This window comes from Oncorhynchus clarkii, chromosome 9 (genome assembly GCF_045791955.1).
Source record: "Oncorhynchus clarkii lewisi isolate Uvic-CL-2024 chromosome 9, UVic_Ocla_1.0, whole genome shotgun sequence".
In the NCBI taxonomy this organism is placed as follows: Eukaryota; Metazoa; Chordata; class Actinopteri; order Salmoniformes; family Salmonidae; genus Oncorhynchus; species Oncorhynchus clarkii.
The window spans coordinates 43,097,780-43,115,393 of NC_092155.1; the positions used below are offsets into that span (position 1 = coordinate 43,097,780).

A 17,614-nucleotide genomic window follows, 5' to 3' on the forward strand; every position below is an offset into this window, starting at 1 on the left:
CAAGAACCGGGAGATACTTCTGATATAAGAACGCGCACAGCAACCTCGGCGTCAGCAGCAGAGCTCGTGCCCTGGCTGTTTCTCGCCTCCGTCTGTGCGCGTGCCCCATGCAGGTCTCTGGATCGGAGGTGATGATGGCGTTGGAGGAGCAGCATCGCTGAGTTCGCTCCTCTGAGCCTTTGATATTATTAGAATTATAACAACGGTCGAAATACAATTACTCGCCTCGATCTCCTAACCAGAAAGGATGGGGAACGAAGGGAGCATCGAGGGAGGCGGACAACCCGGGGAACCGGGCTCCATCTCTATGGCGGGAGCGCCTGGTTCCATTTCAGCACCACTGGGCTCTGGACAGCTCATCAAGCCCGCCAATGGTGCTGCTGCCGGGGGAGGAATGGGTGGCGGACCGGGAATTAATAGGTAAGACCTGTCATTAGCAACGGTGCAGTTGATGCCTAGTATTTGACAAATGATAGATTTGATATCCTTATACACTTGAAATTGTAAATTATGCTTTACATCATGTATATCGTCAAATACTCGTGTTGTGTTGTAGTCAGGGAAACGATGCTGTTAGGCTTTGGCACTTGGTTTTGTGATGCTTTTACGATTTAATTGGCTTTTGCCTAGCTGTTGGGACCTGTCATGGGTAGCGTTACCCCTTCATCAACTGCAAAGTCATTGGTAAAAAAAAAAAGTATGTAGCATTAAAAGAAATGACCACTGAATTGTGGCTTATTTTGAGGTTGTCATGAAGGATGCTCGAGCTCATTCGTTTCTGCATGGGTGCTTGCAGAGTAGGATGCTTTTTCTGCTGCTTTGTGTGTGTGTGTGTGAGAGAGAGAGTGTGTGTGTTGTTTAGCCTAGTAGTATGTAGGCTATCGTAAGACATTGAAGTACGTGTCGCCACACTCTCGAGAATGATGTGCAAACGACCCCATCTTCAGATTCTGGATGTTGTGTGTACCAGCTCGCATCAGTGTTGGGATGGCTGGCAGAATGACATTCATTGGTAATGCATAGCCTAACAAATATTTAATTGAACATGCATCGAATAATCAGTCCTTTATATTATTTAGATTTGTGCATTGTGTTGTAGAAAGACAGACATATTAATGGCTTGATAATAATGTGTAGCTTAACACAGCATACCCGTCATTATATAATAGGTTAGATAGCTTCGAAAGGATGACAGCTCGTAGCTGCTGCAGGAAAATTTCTGCATTTGAAATGAAATAAATTCCAAGTATTGACACACAAGAATGTTATTATGTAAAGTCCCAGTTGATCATAACGGTGGCGGGTTGGTATAACGGCATAATAAAAGTCCATGTGAACCTATCTAGTCACGTGCAGCGTGAATTGGCTCGTCACCCTTTTGCGCGATTATCGCTCTATTGGTGGTTGTATAGTTAGAGGTGATGTGTTAGGCTTGTCCCCTGCTAGGACATTTGGACACGAGTGTGACTGTGATATGACAACACAGCATATTTATTTTCCCCCTATTTTGTCACCTTCGTCTAGTCTTGTCATCACATATTACAAACTACAAATCACAATGACTCTAACTGTTCTGGGTAATAAGTAGGCCTACTTGGTCTGTGTTGAGATGAGGTGTGAAAGAGCTAATCATGCTACTGTGTGTGTGCATGTGTTAGGATGTGGGCCTACGTGTGCTCCCTGTAGGGAATGGGCCCCAATTTTCATGTTCATTATGACTGACACATAGACCGTGTGTGTGTGTCCAACCTGGCCTCAGGGTGTCGACGAAACATAGTATATGTACATTTGATTCCCTCCACATAGTATGATATGTTACATTCGGTACGATATGTATGAATTTGTGGATGTCCGTCATCCATTTCATACGATATGCTACATCTTGCAATTGGTATGATACGTTCCAAACTCTAATTCGTACAATATGTTACAAATTGGAACGAGGTATGATATGTTACGAATTCGAATTTGTTGTGGCTATTGGCTAGGTGGCTAATGTTAGCTAGGCTAGAGGTTAGGGATTAAGGTTAGGGGTAAGGGTGAGCTAACAAGTTAAGAAGTTGCAAAGTTGCTAATTAGCTAAAATACCAGAGTTGTCCATGACTTGATTCAAAAGTGCAACTTTTGGGCTGCTAGATGTTCGAGTTAAACAAGGCATTTGGAAAGTATTCAGACCCCTCGACTTTCTCCACATTCTGTTACATTACAGCCTTGTTCTAAAATGGATTCAATTGTTTTTTTCCCTCATCAATCTACACACAATACCCCATAATGACAAAGCAAAAACAGGTTTTTAGAAATGTATAAGAAATAAAAAAAACGAAAATATCGCATTTACATAAGTATTCAGACCCTTTACTCAGTACTTTGTTGACTCACTTTTGGCAGCGATTACAGCCTTGAGTCTTCTTGGGTATAATGCTACAAGCTGTATTCATGGAGTTTCTGCAGATCCTCTCAAACTCTGTCAGGTTGGATCGGGAGCGTCGCTGCACAGCTATTTTCAGGTCTCTCCAGAGATGTTTGACCGGGTTCAAGTCTGGGCTCTGGCTGGGCCACTAAAGGACATTCAGAGACTTGTCCTGAAGCCACTCCTACGTTGTCTTGACTGTGTGCTTAGGGTCGTTGTCCTGCTGGAAGGTGAACCTTTGCCCCAGTCTAAGGTCCTGAGCGCTCTCTCTGTACCTTGCTCTGTTCATCTTTCTCTCAATCCTGACTAGTCTCCCAATCCCTGCTGCTGAAAAACATCCCCATGATATTGGCCAGGTGATGAGCGGTCCCTGGTTTCCTCCAGACGTGACGCTTGACATTCAGGCCAAAGAGTTCATTGTTAGTTTCATCAGACCTGAGAATCTTGTTTCTCATGGTCTGAGAGTCCTTTAGGTGCCTTTTGGCAAACTCCAAGCGGGCTGTCATGTGCCTTTTACTGAGGAGTGGCTTCCATCTGGCCACTACCATAAACGTCTGATTGGTGGAGTGATGCAAAGATGGTTGTCCGTATGGAAGTTTATTCTATCTCTACAGAGGAACTCTGGAGCTCTGTCAGAGTGATCACCGTGTTCTTGGTCACCTCCATGACCAAGGCCCTTTTCCCCCGATTGCTCAGTTTGGCCGGGTGATTTGCTATAGGAAGAGTTTTGGTGGTTCTAAACTTCTTCCATTTAAAAATGATGGAGGACACTGTGTTCTTGGGGATCTTCAATGCGCAGACATTTTTTGGTACCCGTGCCCAGATCTGGGCCTCAACACAATCCTGTCTCGGAGCTCTACGGACAATTCCTTAGACCTCATGGCTTGGTTTTTGCTCTGACATGCACTGTCAACTGTGGGACCTTATATAGACAGATTTGTGCCTTAACAAATCATGTCCAATCAATTGAGTTTACCACAGGTGGACTCCAATCAAGTTGTAGAAGTACAGTGCCTTGCGAAAGTATTCGGCCCCCTTGAACTTTGCGACCTTTTGCCACATTTCAGGCTTCAAACATAAAGATATAAAACTGTATTTTTTTTGTGAAGAATCAACAACAAGTGGGACACAATCATGAAGTGGAACGACATTTATTGGATATTTCAAACTTTTTTAACAAATCAAAAACTGAAAAATTGGGCGTGCAAAATTATTCAGCCCCCTTAAGTTAATACTTTGTAGCGCCACCTTTTGCTGCGATTACAGCTGTAAGTCGCTTGGGGTATGTCTCTATCAGTTTTGCACATCGAAAGACTGAAATTTTTTCCCATTCCTCCTTGCAAAACAGCTCGAGCTCAGTGAGGTTGGATGGAGAGCATTTGTGAACAGCAGTTTTTAGTTCTTTCCACAGATTCTCGATTGGATTCAGGTCTGGACTTTGACTTGGCCATTCTAACACCTGGATATGTTTATTCTTTGAACCATTCCATTGTAGATTTTGCTTTATGTTTTGGATCATTGTCTTGTTGGAAGACAAATCTCCGTCCCAGTCTCAGGTCTTTTGCAGACTCCATCAGGTTTTCTTCCAGAATGGTCCTGTATTTGGCTCCATCCATCTTCCCATCAATTTTAACCATCTTCCCTGTCCCTGCTGAAGAAAAGCAGGCCCAAACCATGATGCTGCCACCACCATGTTTGACAGTGGGGATGGTGTGTTCAGGGTGATGAGCTGTGTTGCTTTTACGCCAAACATAACGTTTTGCATTGTTGCCAAAAAGTTCAATTTTGGTTTCATCTGACCAGAGCACCTTCTTCCACATGTTTGGTGTGTCTCCCAGGTGGCTTGTGGCAAACTTTAAACGACACTTTTTATGGATATCTTTAAGAAATGGCTTTCTTCTTGCCACTCTTCCATAAAGACCAGATTTGTGCAATATACGACTGATTGTTGTCCCATGGACAGAGTCTCCCACCTCAGCTGTAGATCTCTGCAGTTCATCCAGAGTGATCATGGGCCTCTTGGCTGCATCTCTGATCAGTCTTCTCCTTGTATGAGCTGAAAGTTTAGAGGGACGGCCAGGTCTTGGTAGATTTGCAGTGGTCTGATACTCCTTCCATTTCAATATTATCGCTTGCACAGTGCTCCTTGGGATGTTTAAAGCTTGGGAAATCTTTTTGTATCCAAATCCGGCTTTAAACTTCTTCACAACTGTATCTCGGACCTGCCTGGTGTGTTCCTTGTTCTTCATGATGCTCTCTGCGCTTTTAACGGACCTCTGAGACTATCACAGTGCAGGTGCATTTATACGGAGACTTGATTACACACAGGTGGATTGTATTTATCATCATTAGTCATTTAGGTCAACATTGGATCATTCAGAGATCCTCACTGAATATCTGGAGAGAGTTTGCTGCACTGAAAGTAAAGGGGCTGAATAATTTTGCACGCCCAATTTTTCAGTTTTTGATTTGTTAAAAAAGTTTGAAATATCCAATAAATGTCGTTCCACTTCATGATTGTGTCCCACTTGTTGTTGATTCTTCACAAAAAAATACAGTTTTATATCTTTATGTTTGAAGCCTGAAATGTGGCAAAAGGTCGCAAAGTTCAAGGGGGCCGAATACTTTCGCAAGGCACTGTATCTCAAGGATGATCAATGGAAACAGGATGCACCTGAGCTCAATTTCGAGTCTCATAGCAACAGGTCTGAATACTTATGTAAATAAGGTATTTCTGTAAAAAAAGGGAAGGGGTCTGAATACTTTCCGAATGCACTGTAATCCTACCCATCCTCCCCAATCAACCAGCCTCTGGGTTTAGGATATTTACTAGCTCATACCAGTGACAAACTTAGCTAGCTATTTTATTGATATGGCAGTATACCAACAAAATCCAGAGATCCTAAAATCACAAAATAAAATGTCCCATTGAGAAAAATCCGCAATCCACCCCTCCATAGAAAGCATGGCTCTGGGGGCTTCTCTGAAATGCCCCCAGATCCGAGATCGGATCCATGGCTGAAGCGTTGCATAAACCCACACTCGGCAGGCTGAATAGAAAACTCTCCCGGAGCCACAGAATAGCCGGATTACCGCAATTATACAGTAAGTGACCTCCGTTGCTGTCAAAACTGCTCTTTCACATAGGTTTGTATGATCTATAAGACGACAGCATCAGCAGTTAGCTACCAACAGCTTGCAGACATGTTTACATTTGGTTAGTTTTATTAGTGTTATTTAGATGGAAGTAAATGCACTATAGCTAGCTAACGTTAGCATGGAGGTAGCCAGCTAGCTCTTTCACTGACCTGCTCACTTCCATTCTCACGGTATTTGCTGGTGCTGCTGGCTGTTTGAGATGCTTTAGAAGCCCCATTGACGCTAAGGGGCAGCATCCACGTTGAGAAGCAACTTCTTGCTGAAGCCCTCCTTCCTTTTTTGATAGTTGTAGAAGTTTTAAGTAATGAAATGTGCCACACATATTGATGAGTCGACTCCCAATTCTCCCGCCTCGTTCTCACAAACTTTTTCACAAACTTTTTACAAAGTTTTTCATTGATCGTGTAACGCTGGCCGCAGGATGTTGTGGGATTATTTCCAAAATTAGAGCTGATTTGAAGTTAACCTCAAACCCAACTTTTAGAACAACATTATAAGATTATAACAATTGATTTAAGAGTTTGTAATTTGGCAATGTGTTCTTGGGGTGCTCTAAATTACAGTAGACTTACTGTCTTATGTAACCATACCAAACATAACATATCATACAGCAAATTTGCAAGTGTTCAAATCTCAGTGTTAAGGTCAACAGTGTTGTGAGTGTTTTATCTGAGTGTTGATTCTAGTGGGGTTAACACCTGTGGGATTGACATTGACAAAACATGCAGTGAATAAATTAAGTCTTATTTGAATCACAGTGGAATCAACACTGCCTGGTGTTGTTCTTACTCCACTGTGTCGAGTTCATTTCCATTAACTCCATTAACTGAAAAAGATGTGGGAGGGGCATTATCATTCTCCCCAGAATGTGTTGTTGCAGGTAACCCTACCCCTAACCCCCCCAAATACTGTAACACAACATGTGTTATTCCCTAACACTCAAAAGGTGTAACAGCAACAGAATTTAAGTTGCAATTTGCAACACCCGTGGTGTTAGGGACTGACACTCTAGGGGAGTTAGTTTGTGAACACGTTGAAAAGTGTTCGTTTAAAGATTCCGAACAGTGAAAATCATGTTTTTCCATCAAATAGGACGATATAGGGATGAATCCAGTTCAAAGCATGAAAAATAACTGTAGCTGGTACATTCATAAAGTTACTGGTCCCCTCCCCACATGTCAAACGCTTGGATTCAGGAGGTAGGCGTTACCAAGGATTTACTTCCAGCTTTATACAACGTCACATAAAGACGGAAATGTAATACACCAATGGTAGCGTCTAATCATCTTAACTCATTTAAATATGTACTGCCTTAAAACCGCCATCACATGCGCCTGCGCCTTGCTTTGCCTTTGTTTACAAACCGTAAGCTACTGGTAGCTAGCTCAAGCAGAAAGTACGATCAAAGATACCGGTGACCTTTCATCTGTGGTGGGACTGCTAGCTAGCAAGCTACTTATGCTGGCAAGAGCACACTGTGTTGTGATTGGATGCCATACTGTGGAAGAAGAATGAAGACATCCGACAGCAGTGGCTGATTTTCATTTCAGGTGGACAGGCTGCACAGAAAATTATGATCATGTGCAGTGAACGTTTCAAGGGATGTTGCTTTATCAATTGGGGAGAACATTCGATGGGTCTTGCCAGGAAGCTAATCCTGAGAACGGAGGCTGTACCATCATTGACAGAGGATCGTGCAAGTGCTGAGCATAATGTAAGTATCAGAGTTGGATGAGTCTGACACGGTAGCCAACATTTTGAGGGGATCCGGGGTCTAACATTAGATAATGCAACGGTGGCTGCTTTGACTTGTGAATGGTACATTTTCTGTAACATACCTGATAGTCACTATATGGTTTTTGTTCTTCCATCCCTAAACCCTAAGTGTCTGAGAACTGCCAGCGCACACAGCTGACACAAAGGAATGTTGTCCACAAAAGGAGTTGCGGGTATGTATAGTATTTGCAATTTACCCCTAAAAATCGTATTTTTTTCATTCTATTGTATTTGTATTTATTAGGGATCCCCATTCAGCAGCTACTCTTCCTGGGCTCCAAACACATGATCGCACAAAAATAAAATAAATAAAACAGTACATCACTATATACAGTGCCCTGCGAAAGTATTCGGCCCCCTTGAACTTTGCGACCTTTTGCCACATTTTAGGCTTCAAACATAAAGATATAAAACTGTATTTTTTTGTGAAGAATCAACAACAAGTGGGACACAATCATGAAGTGGAACGACATTTATTGGATATTTCAAACTTTTTTAACAAATCAAAAACTGAAAAATTGGGCGTGCAAAATTATTCAGACCCCTTTAGTTAATACTTTGTAGCGCCACCTTTTGCTGCGATTACAGCTGTAAGTCACTTGGGGTATGTCTCTATCAGTTTTGCACATCGAGAGACTGACATTTTTTCCCATTCCTCCTTGCAAAACAGCTCGAGCTCAGTGAGGTTGGATGGAGAGCATTTGTGAACAGCAGTTTTCAGTTCTTTCCACAGATTCTCGATTGGATTCAGGTCTGGACTTTGACTTGGCCATTCTAACACCTGGATATGTTTATTTTTGAACCATTCCATTGTAGATTTTGCTTTATGTTTTGGATCATTGTCTTGTTGGAAGACAAATCTCCGTCCCAGTCTCAGGTCTTTTGCAGACTCCATCAGGTTTTCTTCCAGAATGGTCCTGTATTTGGCTCCATCCATCTTCCCATCAATTTTAACCATCTTCCCTGTCCCTGCTGAAGAAAAGCAGGCCCAAACCATGATGCTGCCACCACCATGTTTGACAGTGGGTATGGTGTGTTCAGGGTGATGAGCTGTGTTGCTTTTACGCCAAACATAACGTTTTGCATTGTTGCCAAAAATTAGTCATTAGTCATTTAGGTCAACATTGGATCATTCAGAGATCCTCACTGAACTTCTGGAGAGAGTTTGCTGCACTGAAAGTAAAGGGGCTAAATAATTTTGCACGCCCAATTTTTCAGTTTTTGATTTGTTAAAAAAGTTTGAAATATCCAATAAATGTCGTTCCACTTCATGATTGTGCCCCACTTGTTGTTGATTCTTCACAAAAAAATACAGTTTTATATCTTTATGTTTGAAGCCTGAAATGTGGCAAAAGGTCGCAAAGTTCAAGGGGTCCGAATACTTTCGCAAGGCACTGTATCTACAATACAAAATGTGTAATATGTAGCTTGTATCATTGGGGCTAATCATGATGATTGGGAGGGGTGGTATTATTATTTCACTTTCCATCTCCTGTTGTCTCTCCACTATCATCAAGCTGTAATGATAGACATTTTAGAAAATGCAACAACTACTCTGTCTGCACAGCTTCCCAGGCAACCACCACAGCAGGAATGCTGTGAAACAAAATTAGCTTTCCCAAGGCAAAGAAGGGGAGGGAGGGGGGGGTGTGTATATGCTGTGAAGCCTGTGAAGATAGACCCAACAAAACTGTAAGTCATAGTTATTCATTTCAAATCTGCATCATATGAGCATTTCAGGCACACAAACATTCCAAATACAAACATTAAAACGTTTCACCAAAAAGTGCGCAACCAAATATTGAATATTTGAAATTGAGTACTTCAAAAACACCAGAAAACACATTGTAGAATGAGTTGATCACTACGTCAATGAATTGGTAGCATCGTAACTCAGAACACTAAGTAAAAGGAAATGTATTTCACTAGCCGTTTAACAAACATTTCCCTTTTCAAAAACATTACAGTCTATGTAGACAGGCTCCTGGATCCCCTCTTCAACAATGTCCTCCTTGACCTAGAGCCAATATGTGGGGAACCTGTGCGAACTGTCCATCCCAGGAACCCTTTCTGCCCAGTGTGAGGTCTGACAAGGAGGAAGTCATAGCTGGATTTGTCCCCCTCCTCTCCCTCTCCCCATCAGTCTCTGTAGTTGGTTGTGTTTCCTAAAGCCTAAGTAATTCACTTTTACGCGATATGATATACTTAGTTACTTCTCATAGTTGTTTTTCAAGCATTCGGACAGGAGATGAGTGTTATAAATTGTATGAATCAATGGGTCCTGCACAATGTAGGGCAGCCTAGGGGACTATGTTACGCTTTCTCTAATTATATATATTTTTATGTCAAATGATGTCTCTGCATTATTTTGTCACCTTTATGTGTTCATGTTGATCAATATTTCAACTATGCTGGCCTAATTGTATAAGATCAAATAAATGTCTGATCAATACTTACAGTTCTGAACATGTTGTCGTTTATAATGGTAATGCAGAGGCACCTATACATTGTCCAGTTAATTTATTGTATGCAGTTTTTTATATGTGCATTCACTTATGTCTAAGCTTCTAAGGTGACTCCGGCTTTACTAATCCTTGTGAAGAAGTGTATCAGTGAACTGTATTCTGTAATTAGTCACAAAACAATAGAAATGCAATTGTGTATTGATTCTGTTTGTCTGATATCCTCCAGGCCATGTTCAGCTCTGTTGACAATGAGAACATTTTGCAGAGAAAATGGGTTGAGGCCTACTATTTAGGCTCAGAATCTCAGAATGACATGCGACACATTGTTTACCTTGTTACCTGGCAACAACCACAAGGGTGTTTCAAAGAGCTGTCAGTCAAGGAAAGCTCATGAATATAAGCCCCACTGCCCACTCAGCCTGTTCTTTCAGTCTTCCTGATAGTTAGAGAGGAGAGTAAAGGTACAATTTCTTCAATTCTGAACATTTTAATAGTGTACAAATATGACAGATTATGTTTTGGTCAATCAAAGGATAATTTGACTTGGGAGATAGGATGACTGTAATGGGGACATTTAACACTATTTCGGTGGTTCACATAATTTCTAAGAAACTGTTACATTTAACACTGCGGGTGTTAAAATTCTGATGTCAGATTTGCTGTGTACGTTTACTATGTTAGGTCTAGTCTGAGAGGCCAGGCTGGTGTGTCCAGGTCTTTTCCAATTTATCAAAAAAATCCCTCCCTTACAATAGCATCATACTAGGGTACTGTAGTAGGCTACAGCATCCACTCCACTGCTCTATAAAAGGCCTAGTGGCTCCAAGGGGTTGAGCTGGTCTATAGTTTTTACATGCTTGGTCCTTGTCTTTGTCATTGAAAAGGGTTTGAAAATAGTTTTGTGTGTGTGTGTGTGTGTCTGTGCGCCTGTGTCTCTGTGACTTTAAATGCTACAACTACCTGCATTGAAACAGCAACCTGCATGGAGTGGTCAATGGTAAAGATTGTCTATGACCAGACTCCCTACTCATGGCTGTAGTGAATCCTGGCTACCAGTATCCATATGCAGAGGCCAGAGGGGTCGCAGACACATACTCCGACTGCCAAAGATTCCAACTTCTACCATTTTCTGACCCAGTCAGGGCAGCAGCATTTAAAGCGCAGAGATTTTCCTTAACATGACTCCTAAGTTAACTTCCTCGGGGTCGGTGTCCCTTCCATGGGATGGTTGAGCTAGCGTAGGCTAATGCGATTAGCATGAGGTTGTAAGTAACAAGAACTTTTCCCAGGACATAGACATATCTGACATTGGCAGAAAGCTTAAATTCTTGTTAATCTAACTGCACTGTCCCAATTTACAGTAGCTATTACAGTGAAATAATACCATGCTATTGTTTGAGGAGAGTGTCCAATTTTGAACATGAAAAATTATTAATAAACAAATTAGGCACATTTGGGTAGTCTTTATACCACATTTTTAACAAATATACAATGGTTCTTTGGATCAGTCTAAAACTTTGCACATACACTGCTGCCATCTAGCGGCCAAAATCTAAATTGCACTTGGGCTGGAATAATACATTATGGCCTTTCTCTTGCATTTCAAAGATGATGGTACAAAAAAAATACAAAAGAACAGTTGTTTTTTTCTTTGCATTATCTTTTACCAGACATTTTGTGTTATATTCTCCTACATTCCTTTCACATTTCCACAAACTTCAAAGTGTTTCCATTTCAAATGGTACCAAGAATATGAATATCCTTGATTCAGGGCCTGTGCTACAGGCAGTTCGATTTGGGTATGTCATTTAAGGTGCTGCGATGTCCAATTTCCTTCACTGTGGTTCACTGCCCAAGAACAGCCTCTACTTTTTATTCAAACTTTTTCTACATTGACTGAAAGCTGTGTGGTCACAACCCTCGTTACTTGGCTTATTTTTTCTAAGCATTGCACTGCACCCATTGCAATTTGGAGTCTGCTGAACTTTGCCAAGCATAAAACAAAAAATGTAGGCCTACTGTTTTACCACCATTAAAATGAGTAACTGGATTTTCCATTTAGGTCTGTTGATTGATGATTCCAAAGGTTTGGTCATATTTTTTGTCTGCTTTCTGATTGGCTGGTTTAATTGGCTCAAATCGCTCCCCCTTCCATCACACAAATCATGATTCCTTCACTCCCATCTGTGTACTCCAGAACTGTGGGCTGTTGTAGGAGGCGAAAGATGGATTCAAATCTTCTGACTCAATGTCGGTCTTAGAGGGCTGAAACACTTATGTTTTGAATCCTCTCCTTCTAATTAAGGGACTAATTCAGACCTGGGACACCAGATGAGTGCAATTAACACCCAGGTAGAAACAAAAACCAGAAGTGTTTCGGCCCTCCAAGACCGGAATTGAACAGCCATGCTCTAACACAGGTTTTTCCCAAACTCGGTCCTGGGGCTAAACCTTAATTCTGAGTTGGTTATTTGAGTCAGCTGTGTAGTGCTTGGCCAAAAATCAAAACGTGCACCCGGTGGGAGGCAGGACTGAGTTTGGAAAACCCTGCTCTACTGTAGCTGCTTCCCTTCCCTCTGACCCTGTTGTTTTCCCCTCTCATATCTACAAAGGATGGATAGATAGATGTAAACAGTATGGTAATACCTTCACTTTCCCTCGGGTTGGACTAATTATGTCAGTAAGATAATTTTTCCTGCATAGTTATCAACACATTTTGATTGGTGTCTTCAGAAGTCTAGTCAACAATGGCAGAGCGAACCCAGATAGCACATTTGGTTCCTTGGAAGTTGTGGGAATTTAAGTTTTGGGTCTCCCTTGATTCTGGGAATGAAGCCATATGTTTCCTGACTGGTAAAACTGCCTGTTTTTTTTTAAATGTTCTGAGAATGGATGTGAAAATGTTGCCTCTTCTGGGAATGTATAATTTTTAGGTTGCAAGGAGGTTCTGAGAATGTTTTACTATGGTCCCTGAATGTTTTCCTGGGAGGTTCTATAATTATAGGTATTTGAAGGTGTTCTGAGAACATTCTCTAAATGTTGTGAATGTTTTGAAGAACAATTTAAAAGGTCATTTGGAGGTTTTTGAATAACTTCCTTAAAATGTTCGCTGAATGTTTCAATAAGACATGTATTAACACTGCTAGTGTAACTGTTTTGAAATCCAAGCACAGATAGGACACTGACATTTATTTGCTTAGGCATTAATCATGCAAACACATTTTGTTTTGATTCTGGCATGCCGTCAGTGAGATTCAAACCTATGTTCTTCCGCTCTCTATCCATTGAGTTAGTCCACTGCACTCCACGATAGAACTAGCATGCCGTGTGGTTTTTAATTCATACGAAGTTGTTCATTTTAGTCTATTCAAAAATACCCATTTTCAAAAGGAAACCAGCACTCATTAAGATCAGTTGTGGCTAAAATAGTGGGTGTGGCCAACACACCTGAACACACTTAACAAGATAGAGGATCGTTTTGTGACAATGACAACTGAATGTATGTTTTTAAATAACTTTCTTAGAACACTCTTTGAACATTACTAATGTTTTCTTGTAGTTATTATGGAATGTTTTCTTAATATTCTGACTGCAGAAAAACGTTATGATGAAGTACTAAAATTCCCACAGAAGAACGTTGTTTCTTAACATTCTCTGAACGTTCTGAGAACATTACTTTAAATAGAACCATGTGTTGTGTTCAGCACTGATTGTTTAGTATAGCACCCATGATTTGTATCATCGATTGGACAGTATTTTGTTGATATGTTTTTATCGGAAATCACTAGGTGATTTGGTGGTTCAATTTCCGTTGTATTTTAGATGCTACTCATTGAGATAAATGTCAGCCTTAACTGAGAACAAGTGCTTGTTTGGTTCTTTTTAAACATAAACATAACATAACGAACTGGCACAGAGAGATTGAAAACCCCAGGATAAATACACCAGGGAAAATAAGTGACACCTGGAGGGGGTGGAGACAATCACAAGGACAGGTGAAACAGATCAGGGTGTGATAGGGAGCAAATCGTTAGACTACTGTAGGTGGCAAGACAAATGTTGCCGTGTCTAAGGGTAGTACATGCTAAATAAAGGATACATAAATGATGGGGTGGATTAAAGCAAATGATTAATGAGTGGAGGGAGGACAGTGGCATCCCTGTAAACAAAACTTATCGGACTGTAATTTAAAACTTTTCTAAGTAACGTTAGATGGAAAGACAAAGGTAGAGTATAGTAGAGATTTTAGAGGGAAAGTGTTAGGGTGGAAGGGAAGTGTCCTGGGTGATTGTGATTAAGATGACTTCATGAGTTAAAGGAGACAGAGATGTAGACTAGTGAAGGTAACAAAGGAAATGGGAAGTCCGAATTTCAAATTGTTATTGTTTGGACTGATTTAAGATATAGCAAAATGAAAACTAACAAAATGTTTATTTTCTCTGCCTTTGAATGTTTGCAATGGGAGAGTAGTTAGTGAAATTCTGCAGTTTTATAAAGTATAAAGGTATCCGGATTCGGGAGTAAAGGGAGCTCCCAAATAAGTAAGGCCTGGCCATTTATTTGTTTTGCCTTACATTTTACCACGAACACCAACACGCACACAACACTCAATTGTTATGAATATTTGTTAAGTGGTGTTAATAACATGTTTGATTTATTGTGTGGGGTCTTTTTTTAATTTGGTTGTAAACTGGGTACGCAGAATGAGGGAAATGTTTGAAATGTTTTTAAATGGTTTCTGAGGGAAAGAAAAGGGATAGAAAACAATGGGGTTGAGATTTAAATGGGCTATGTAAACACTAATAATTAGGAAGAAGTTTATAATTTAGCAATAGTCCTATGTGTGATTTAGAACACGAGAAGGAGAGAGGGAGTGCTGCCCCTGAATGAGGGACATCTGTCTCTAGTCTATTTTATCATTATCTTACGGGATACAACTATTTCCTTATGGAGTTATAGTTTTAATTTGATTTGTTATTCTAATTAGTTTATTTTTGATTTAACAGGCAGTGTTGTTGTTTTTTTAATTACCGGTCCCCTGGGGCCTTTGGTAAATATGCACATTTGTTTCTTCACAAGTCTGCCTATAAAAGAAAAGTTTTTCCCATCTCTAGTTTATATGAACAAGTGTATTGCTGTTATTGTGTTTGTTTTTGCCTTGTTTTGAAACAAATCTCACCAGATTGGGTCTGCTGTACAGTCGGGATTTCTCCCTAAGGGGTAACTCTGCGGGGAGGTCGCCAGTATGATAAGGGAATATAAGCAAATTTGCAAAATGGTTTCAACAAGTGTGTTGTTATGCTCTTTGAGATTTGTCTTAGAAATGTTGGTATTAAGAAAATTGGGAAAGTAATAATTGTCATGGGGTGAATGTCTTAAAATGTTGTTTTGGTCTGTCCTCTTTCGAAGTTATGGCGATAGTGACTACAGATGGTATCTTGTGATGCATGGAAATAATACATTGATGATAACAGTGTGAACTTCACCCCCCCTCCCTAACCAACTGAAGAAATGGCGTTCACTATGACCTTGTCCTTCACCACTCCTACCGTGAGACCTGCGTCCGAGCCAGCAACCAGTACGTACACAGCATCCAGTCGAAGCTATCAACTGCCTTTTCTCTCATGCCTTTTCTCTCAGGAGTGCGACATGAGTCCACGTGGAGTGATCATGGAAAGAGATCCTGTCAAAACGTATTTCATTCCGCTGGTGTACTGGTAGGAAAATGGACAAGACATAATGGACTGTAAAAGACAGAGCGGCTCAGGTGAGAGACATTATCAAGGGCCATCCATTTTGAATATGCGCCATTGGGAGGATGAACTGAAACACTATCTGAAGCAGAACATGAAGAAACACCAGAAGAAGAGTGCTGTGAAGGAGGGGGACGGTCAACTGTGCCTGAAAATTGATTTAGGGTTGCCCTAAACTGTTTATTTGAAGTATCATGTTGATTTTGGAGGTCTAAACACTGGGAAGTTTATTAGAATTTAGATTAAAATACATTGAGATACCAATCTGTCATTACCACAAGTGATGAGAATTGTTCATGCTGGTGAATATATGATGAATATACTGTTTGTAAATGTACATTCTAACCGTGTCTGTGTGTGCTAAGTTGAGGGTCTTGAATTTGAATGACTCGACGTGAAGCACTAAGGACTGTCATTCTAAATTTGGGTTGTATAACCATGATGGGGACATTGATAGTAGGGGTTTTGTTTTACCATGCTATTATAATTCAAATGTTAATGCGAATCAATACATATGGCTTTCTGGATTATGCAGTACAATGGACTTGAGCATGTTGAGTATGTTTATAACTATAGAAGTGGACTAGAAGTAGTGACTAACATGTTCAGATTGAAGGTTTGTCTATTTAAGTGTCAGGCTTTTACATTTTGTTTTTATCAGAGTTGTATTTACTGTTTGTTTTTGTAAGATGAAATGATTTATGATTTATGTAACTGGAGGCTAAGTACATATGGGGCATGTATTTGAGACAAAATGTTTGCATAAGGGTGTTGTAGCAGAGATAGTGTTGTCATGTCATACACTATTGTCAACTTTCAGTGAGGGGTTTGTTAAAGAAGGTACAACATTTGAAATTATAGCCACAGATCCCTGTATTCAATAGGCCACCTCAAACTGAAGGGAAGTTTGCTGTAGTAGTAGCATCACATCTCCTGCAGAGTGTGCCAAATGATAGGTGACCATTGCTGTACATTCATACCCCAGGGTGAGGGTAACTTGACTATTGTAGTGGAACATCTGAAAGAGCTCAGCAGTGATCTCGCAAACAAACACCAAGTGATTTCCTTGTCTGTGGTGATGAAGTGTGTACTGATGTTTAAATCAAATGTTCCTTTCCCCTTCTAAGAATGAATTGTACTATGTGAAGGTTTGAAACTCTGACAGGTAATTTACTATTTTTACCATTTTTATGTGCTAAGTGTAAGAATGTCTTTCCTTTTCACTCTTTCCAAATTATGTTCATGCTTGCTTGATGATAATACTCGTTAGTCATTTTCCATTAGTTTGGGACTTAGTCTCAAAAGGGAGGAAATGTTGTGGAGAATTACAACATTAGACATACTATGCTGTTTTTACCTCGAATTGTTCATTGTTATATTCGAGTGTTTTTTTTTTTGCTGATGCAGTCTTGTCTTGTGTGACTTAGCCATACGTCTGGGCGTACAGATAAGAGCCGGGTGCGACCTCAGTATGTGACATCCTGTTTGTACTATCTGTAGGAACTCCTCTGTGTGGAAATTTGCAGGAAGGAACAGACAATGGTGGCAATGACAGCTATCTTAATCTGCACAGACCCTGTTTGCACACATCTGCTTTCTGCCAAATAGACAAAGAGGTTGGACTTCTCTATAAAAGCTGAGAGCCAACTCTGTTCATTGAGCTTTCAACTCTGACTATTCTTAATTTTTGCAAATTTTATATTAAAATTGTTTGAAAGAATCTGCAGACTCTCTTCCTATACAATTTCTCTGACACATACAGTGGGGGAGAACAAGTATTTGATACACTGCCGATTTGCAGGTTTTCCTACTTACAAAGCATGTAGAGGTCTGTATTTTTTTTATCATATGTACACTTCAGCTATGAGAGACGGAATCTAAAACAAAAATCCAGAAAATCACATTGTATGATTTTTAAGTAATTAATTAGCATTTTATTGCATGACATAAGTATTTGATCACCTACCAACCTGTAAGAATTCCGGCTCTCACAGACCTGTTAGTTTTTCTTAAAGAAGCCCTCCTGATCTCCACTCATTCATTACCTGTAT

General features: G+C 40.4%; 1 protein-coding gene across 1 annotated transcript in view; it reads left to right on the plus strand.

Annotated features, from left to right (window-relative positions):
• The first annotated feature begins 247 nt into the window (after positions 1 to 247).
• LOC139416360 (protein bassoon-like) overlaps positions 248 to 17,614 on the plus strand; it is a 194,376-nt gene continuing 177,009 nt past the window's right edge. The window contains exon 1 of the mRNA XM_071164895.1: positions 248 to 420. Coding sequence (XP_071020996.1) covers positions 248 to 420 — 173 coding nt within the window. The remainder of the gene's footprint in view (positions 421 to 17,614) is intronic.